The following is a 7,626-nucleotide window of genomic DNA, read 5'->3' on the forward strand; positions in this document are numbered from 1 at the left end:
CTCAGGATTACGGGTAGATTATCGTTTGCTAAAAAAAATCAATCACAAAGGCCTATTGTTTAAAAAAAATGAATAAATACCGAGGGGCGCTCATTCAAACGGGGCGCTTTAAGACAATATTCGAGTGGGGCGCTTATTCAAACAATTTAAACGGTACGGGACGCTTATTCGCGCGCGAGTACGGTATCTAAACCACCCATAGAGATATAATAAGAATGATACATTTAATATGGAACCGCCAAACACTTGCCTCTCTAGCTAAATTAGCGCCCTCTTATGAAATTGATCCTCTAAGTTGCTGAAAATTATTTTAATCAAAAATTAATCAACGAACCAACCAACAACAACATTGAATTGCAGAATGGCAGCGCAGTTAGCGTGTATAGATTTTCCTCCTTATGTTATACGGTGTCTTGATGAGGTGCGATTTGTTGTTGCTGGTGGTGGTGGTCAAGCAAGAACTGGCGTTCCAAATGGAATAGTAAGTTTGGTGATACTGCATCATAGTTGTTTAGCAATGAAGTCTACGTGGACACTAGCTAGGCTAGCCACTCAACAAGCCGGTTCCGGGGTGCATGCATAGCCTAGGCCCTGGCAGGCCCGCTGTAGCGTAGGCCAGGCGGAAGGTATATACTATAATGTAGGGTCAAGCCTATATATAATAGCCTGCAAGCCTACGGGTACAGTCGGAACGTAGTGTGATCTCACTTGGGCGGGCTGTAGTAAAATAATATGATTGGGGAAAATGAAATTTGCTTTGAATTTTAAGTTTTATAGTTGTCGTTGTTGAGGGTGCCATTTCTTTCCTATCCAACAATAACATTCTTAATCGTACCTCAGCCAGGTTTCTTCTTGCGTTTCCTCAATAAGGAGATGAACAGTATGCGGTCAAAATTCAAAGCCCGACCATGGTGGCCATCCCGCTATTTCAAATTCCTGTATCTACCTACAAGTATCACTGACTCTTTCATTTTTGCAACTTACTGTGAATTTAAATTGTTTAAACTAATTTACAACATTTAAACATAAAGTTATAATGTTTTGTATAATTATATTAAGCTTTCTCTCTAGGAAATTTTTGAGTTGAAGAGGCCAGGACCTAAAGTTGTTGCTGAAAGTTTGTTTTCACATAACACAGATGTAGGAGATGATCGAAGTGCAATAATCAATGCTGCCATTAGGTTTGTTGTAAGGTTTTTTTCAAAGCAGGTTGATACTTCAGATAGACTCTGCGACACCATTAAACAAACAGTTTTCATTTAAAAAAAATAATTGAATGTACGTTGTTTTCGTACCAATATTCGGTGGGGACTATCAAAAGATGGGCGTGGCCTGCTCATCGGCTCAGTACCATGATCACTGGCTTCCATTTTGGACGGTCTATTTCATTTTTCTGGCTAAAGCCCTGCTTCCAACTATATTTGAGTACCATACACATTATCTGTATGTGGCAAGAAGGCAAGCCAAACAGTCACTCCTTGCAAACATTTTTAGTTATTAAACAGGGTTAGCAGTAAAATGAAAGTTAAAAAATGGTAAAAAATCATTTAAATCTGACATTTCGTTATGAAGTTACAGGAGTGTCAACATACAGCTCTGTTTAAAGAACAGTATTTGAGAAATCAGTCTTAAAATTTTAGAATTTTGGCCATTTGTTAAGCAGAGACCATCACCAAATCATTAACAAATGTTGTTTCAACTTCAAAATTTCTGAAAATAACAACATAGCATGATGTATAAATATTTAAAGTTTAGTTTAGTGTAATAAAATAGATTTCAAAAATGTTAACATTCCAACATGTTTTGGTCATTATCTCTGAAACATGATTGGCAAGGAATGACTGGTTTGACTTGTCTTCGCCCTGTATGTCTAAAATAAGATTATTTCACTGTGACGTTCTCATAAAATATGTACTACAATGTGTACTGTTTTTATTTTTCTTAATATTATTTATTTATTTATCTAATATTAGGGTTGATGATGATCATGGCTACATCATGGCATGTGGTATGGATGAGAAATGTCAAATTTATGCACTCAAGAAAACAGTTAAGGTAGAAGAAGAAGTTCAGAAAGAACCCTCAGAAAAGAAAGGTATTTTGAGGTCAGGGGCTAGGTTGATCACACTAAATTTAATCACTTTGAAGTCAGGTTTATCATAAACATTTCTGTCTTAATTTTGAGAAATATCTTGCTGAAGATGAACATTGTTTTTCGGCCTTATCATCGTTATTCATTAAGTGGTATTTATATAGCGCTTTTCCTTTACGATACGAAGAGTTTTGTTTTCCCTGGTCATTGGGTTCACATGCTTAAGTGTAGCTGCCATATTGGTGCAGTAGCAGGCAACCCCACCAGGTACCCAGTTATACTGTACTTCTGGGTGGAGAGAAGCAATGTAGATAAAGTGCCTTGCTCAAGAACACAAACGAAATGCACAACGAGGTATTGGAACCCTGACCTCGACGCTTCCTCATGCACTCACGGCAGACATTGTTAGGATTTGCAAGTGTGTTAGACTCTCAACATGCACTGAAATTATTTTTGAATATGCTCTCCCCAAGTTGTTTCTTCTGTAATTATTTCAGTGTTTTATTGTTGATATTATTAACTAATATAACAATTTAAGATAATATTTTAAAAATATTATTTTTAATTAAACAATTTACTCTACTTTCTAGGAGGAAGGAGAAGAAAAAAAGCGGGAAAAAAATCAGACGAAAAAACTGCAAAACCAGAGAAAGTAACGGAAACTGAGAAAACTGAGAAAGAAGAGGAAAAAGTGACGTATGAAATAAACCGTTTAACATCGGTAGTTTCTGTTACCGGTGAGGGAGACCAGTACCAAAAAGCTGTATGCTTTGATCCTCACGGTATGTTTGTAATAACCGCCGGTACAGATGGCAAGATCAGGATTTGGACGGTAAATATCTGTTGATGTTTTTTGTTATATTGTTTACTTGTTTTTTGTAGTATTTTTAAGCTATAGGCCTACTGTATATTATTTTTAATTAACTTATTTATTTTTTACTTTTTTCGTATCTCAAAGTTCTCCAGACTTACACGTGCATGCTAACTTAGCGATCTAATGGTTAATAAAATTCATGCTGTTTTCCCTTTTTTTAAGTACCCACATATGGTAAAGAAAGCTGAAATAGATGCTCACGATAAAGAAATAGACGAGATAATGCTTAGTCCATTTGGTAATCGGGTAAGTTCAATAATTCTATATTTTAAAAATGTTGCATGTTATACTGTACTGTATATAAATGTTTGAGTGATTTAATTGGTAAAATTATTTGCAGTCTAAGCTATGAACAGCAAGTCAGTGTTTTCCCAAAGCCGTAATTATCGGAATTATTTGCTGGAATCAAGCCTCGCGACCAGATTTAAAATTTTAAAAATTTGTTCTATTTTTATGCACTTTATAATCTAGTTGTTTTCTGTTTGTATGTGAGAGAGGAAGGCTGCAATAGTTTTCTGTAGTTGCTGTGTACCATTCAGTCACTACTACCATACAATAACAAATTGTCTACAAAACCATTACACCACACTGCACTCTTGTGACCTGTCATATGTTATAATATTTTATCATCTATTTTCAAGCTAATATCAATATCAAAGGACTGCACTGCGAAAGTGTGGAAACCTAAGACGTCGGAGCTAGTTAATGAGTTATTTTGGGATGTTAAAGTACCAGAAAAGTCATACAGGTTCAGATCATGCAGGTATAGTATTTACAAACAAATTATTTGATACATCTCATTGTAGTGCACATTTCCATTAATTGGAAAGAAAAATTTCTTGAATCAATCCTGTTCTCTTTTGTTTAGAGAGATTTGTTAAATATACCACCTGTGATAAGCTTAACTTGAAATATAAAAGACTTTATATGGTTTATTGTATTTTAAGTAACCTTTCAATAATTGAAAAGAAAATCTCTTTGAATAACATGATTTTCTTATTGTGCTGTATCAACCAACAATATTTTATTTAATTAAGAATGAAAATTGTCTTGTACTCAGTAATTTTTGCTTTTTCTAAGATTCTTCACAGCAAATATGTTTAATCACTGAAGGTAGATATATACTTTGTATTGAATTTCATGGAAGTAACTAGATGATTTAATTTATATTAGATTTGGCTTGGTAGCAGGCAAGACAACAGAGTGCACTATGTTTACCATCCATGTGCCACACGTGCAATCCCGTAAAGCCCAGCCCAGCTACATCACCAAGTGGGACACCACCAAGTTCATTCCAGAGAAATCTATTTGTACTGGACAAGACATTTTATCTTCCCTTGCTGTCAGGTATTTTCTAGTGATGTGCAGTCTCAAATTATAAGGCATGATTTAGATACATAATTAAACCAATATTTAAGTAAATATAAACTTTTTCTTATCTATGAATAGTGTAGTTTTATAATTATATAGCGCACATATCTATCTAATGTAAGATGCTCAGGGCGCTTGATATGTGGACTAGTACCTCAATCTAAAGAAAGAAAATAACACAATTTTAAAAGATTATTGAGTGTATATTGTTAACAATTTACATTGATGGATTATACTTTAACAAAATAATAGGTAATGTGGTTTATGTCAAATATTATATATATTTTTTAATGTTATTTGATTTTTCATTAGTTTCATTTACTCTTTTTTTTTACATTTACGTAGTCATGGTGGCCATTATGTTGGTGTTGGAACGATGACAGGATCAATTGCTATCTATATTGCATTTAGTTTAAAGGTATTAACATCACATTTGTTCTGATTATTGCTGTTATTATTGTTCAATTATCATTGAAATTATTCTTTCAATACATTATTCATGGACATTGACCAAGAATAGTCATTTGCGAGTTGAGTGACCAAGCGGTAAGTCAGAGGCTCCGGTAACTACAGCCTTAACATTGACGCTGGCTACAGCTGCTCCTCTTCCAGGTTTCGGTTGATAGAACCAAGTCTTCTCGGGTAAGGACTTGAAATGAAGGCCAGTGTACACATCTGACTCGTGTGCACTTTAAAGAACCCAATGCATCCTTCAGAATAGCAGGGGGGTTACCCCGATGCTATGGTTAATTTCAGCTGCTTTTGTGGAATGATGTGAACATGTAGCTACTATAAGCACCTCTTTACGGCGCAGACTACGCCTATACTTAATTCAGCACAATGACGCTGCAAGCTAAGGTTTATTCTCCTACCTTTAGCTTTTACCTTTCAATTTTCCAGATCATTGTGTAAAAACAATAGTCATGTGACATGTATTTGGGGAAAATTTCTACCAAGGACTCCTATAAAACATGGCTTAAACTCAGTCCACACTATAAAATTTGTGTGATGTGCCAAAAATATGGGTATGGTTATGTCATATTACATCCATATACTGTATGAACATATCACATTTATTTGTTACATACAATTTGATAGTGTAGACAAAGCCTTATGTCAAATCACATAATTTATTTCTTGTCTGTTTTGTAGTCTGTGTAATAATGTTCTTTATTGATGAGTATCTAAATGTTTTTCAATTTTCTAAAACTGCAGGTTGTTAATAATGTTTTTTTTGACTTACAACATTCATTTGATTTGCAGCAACTATTTTTTTTTTACGATTTTCAGAAACTGCATGTTGTTAATAATGTACACAGTATATTTGTAACTGGTCTCTCATTCGTTCCAATAACAAAGAAGACACGGAAAATTTTAGGAGAATTAGATGCTGCTCTATTGAGTGTATGCCCAGACAAATCATTGAAGATTACACCAGTATTTAGCCCAGGTATGTACAGTTTGGTTTTGGTTTGATTTACTATTAGTCATATACGATACCTTGAGGTAAGAGCCAAATGTGCTTAGTATGTACAGATGTATGAATGTGATTGGATAATTTAGGCTGTTGGACCTTGGCTTAAATGGGAAAATTCAAGGGTGTACACCCCTTAGCCTCATAGCTCTGTTGGTAGAGAATCAGTTTGTTAATCAGAAAGTCTTCGGTTTGAATCGCAATAGGAAAGTACATTTCTTCAAATTCATCATCAATACACAATGTTTGATTAGACTTTGCTTGATATTATATGCATAGTTCAGAATATCTGATCCAATAAATTGTATGTTAAGTTAGTATAAATCGTTGCCAGGTATTATGCGCGTATGCGTCTGCGTCTATCACACACACTATGTGGCATCATAGAAGTGCATCAAATAAGAAGTTAGGTACTCACCAATGTAACAAGAACATCTAAAGGTCGATTGAGGAATAATTTTTTATAGTTTTATCTTGTTTGACAATAGATACTCTATACGGAGTCAAAGATTCAGATGTGTAGAATTAGTAAATTTACACCTCATAAGTTCTTATAGTGCCACCAGCGGCGTAACCGCTTTACAAGAAAGCAAGCGTTACACTGTATTTTTTAAGTTAGAGAACCTCATAAGTAAAGATATTGATAATTTTTACCGTATACTTTATATAGAAAATTTACAGTGAATACATTATAGAATAAAACTACCGTATTTTCTATGAATATATGAATATGATTGACTACCGTATGGTTTTAGTCTTGAGTCAGATATTCAGTTGCTTGAATAATAATGATAATGAGATAGTGCAGGTAATGGTGTTGTGAATGATGATGAGAGCACTGGTAAAAATAGCAGCTACAAAGAGGATGGGAATGATGGTAGTGTCAGTGATGATGATGATTATAACGTTAATAATAATTATTATTATGACAATGGTAACATTACGTCCAGTGTATTGTTGTTTTTTTTTATCTGACCCTTTCTTCAATCTTTTAAGATTGAAAAAAGGTACTATTATATTGTTCTTACAATATTTATATTATTCTAATTTATTATTTAATTGTTTTATTTTTCACAGTTGAGTATCCTGTGGCACTGATGTTCTTTGGGGCAGCTGCTATCATTGTTATTATATTCTTTGTTCTTGCTCACATGGGATTCAACATTTAAGCAACCAATCACAACTCTTGTTACAAAGTAATTTTTTTAAATTTCACTCACGTTGATCAGTATTATGTCTGGAGGAAAGGATGAGAGATAAAATTTTCCTGAAATAAAAAAGAATCTGATTTTGCAAGAGAATAATTAAGTTATTGTTAAGTGAGTGAAGAACGTTTTCATAGTTAATGATGGGAGTGTTGACCAACTGTGTATTTGTACTTTACACCAAAGATTGTGCCACCATAACAAAATTTGATTTTTCCAATATCCCATTGGTGGTGGAAGTTAGAGATACTAGGCCATGTACACAAGGAATTCTGCTTGCCACAAAGCTTTAAATTCAAATATTTAAATATGGCCTCTAATGTTCTTGTGGTTCTATGGCTGACAATAGGGAGCTTTCTGTTGCATGACTAAGGTAGGATCATTGAGGTATTATTGAGAAGGAGATCACTCGGCAAAGCCACGCGCACGCAGCGCTATGCAAATAAACCAACATCAAAGTTGCCACAGCGCGTAAAGAACGTTTGCGCGATGCCTTTGAAGTCCCATGTGTTCCCCGCCATCAAATTTTCAGCAGGCATAGTTTACCAAAAAATTGAACATGACGAAATGGAGAGCACCTTCTTTTCTCAATGCGCACTACATACTGTCA

The 7,626-nt window shown here is 34.5% G+C and overlaps 1 protein-coding gene across 2 annotated transcripts; it reads left to right on the forward strand.

Moving 5' to 3' along the window:
* Positions 1-314: 314 nt before the first annotated feature.
* LOC117122280 (prolactin regulatory element-binding protein-like) lies at positions 315-7,599 on the forward strand. 2 transcript variants are annotated; one of them, XM_033267822.1, is made up of 10 exons: positions 315-481; positions 1,072-1,181; positions 1,974-2,095; positions 2,683-2,924; positions 3,129-3,212; positions 3,608-3,729; positions 4,140-4,313; positions 4,683-4,755; positions 5,628-5,787; positions 6,889-7,599. In XM_033267822.1, exons 1-10 carry the CDS (start codon positions 362-364, stop codon positions 6,978-6,980), a joined length of 1,299 nt encoding a protein of 432 aa, XP_033123713.1. In that variant the 5' UTR covers positions 315-361; the 3' UTR covers positions 6,981-7,599. The 2 variants fall into 2 exon arrangements, with proteins under 2 accessions (XP_033123713.1, XP_033123714.1); XM_033267823.1 differs by having other exon boundaries at positions 343-481; positions 1,060-1,181.
* The last annotated feature ends 27 nt before the right edge of the window (positions 7,600-7,626 follow it).

Source organism: Anneissia japonica, unplaced genomic scaffold (assembly GCF_011630105.1).
Source record: "Anneissia japonica isolate Jap-2015-1 unplaced genomic scaffold, ASM1163010v1 scaffold287708_len1499824_cov190, whole genome shotgun sequence".
NCBI lineage: Eukaryota > Metazoa > Echinodermata > Crinoidea > Comatulida > Comatulidae > Anneissia > Anneissia japonica.

Coding starts and splice junctions, on each gene's coding strand:
- LOC117122280 (XM_033267822.1), top strand. CDS start 362: ATGGCAGCGCAGTTAGCGTGTATAGATTTTCCTCCTTATGTTATACGG. Junction 3,213..3,607: donor TTAGTCCATTTGGTAATCGG/GTAAGTTCAATA, acceptor TCTATTTTCAAG/CTAATATCAATATCAAAGGA. Junction 4,314..4,682: donor TTATCTTCCCTTGCTGTCAG/GTATTTTCTAGT, acceptor ACATTTACGTAG/TCATGGTGGCCATTATGTTG.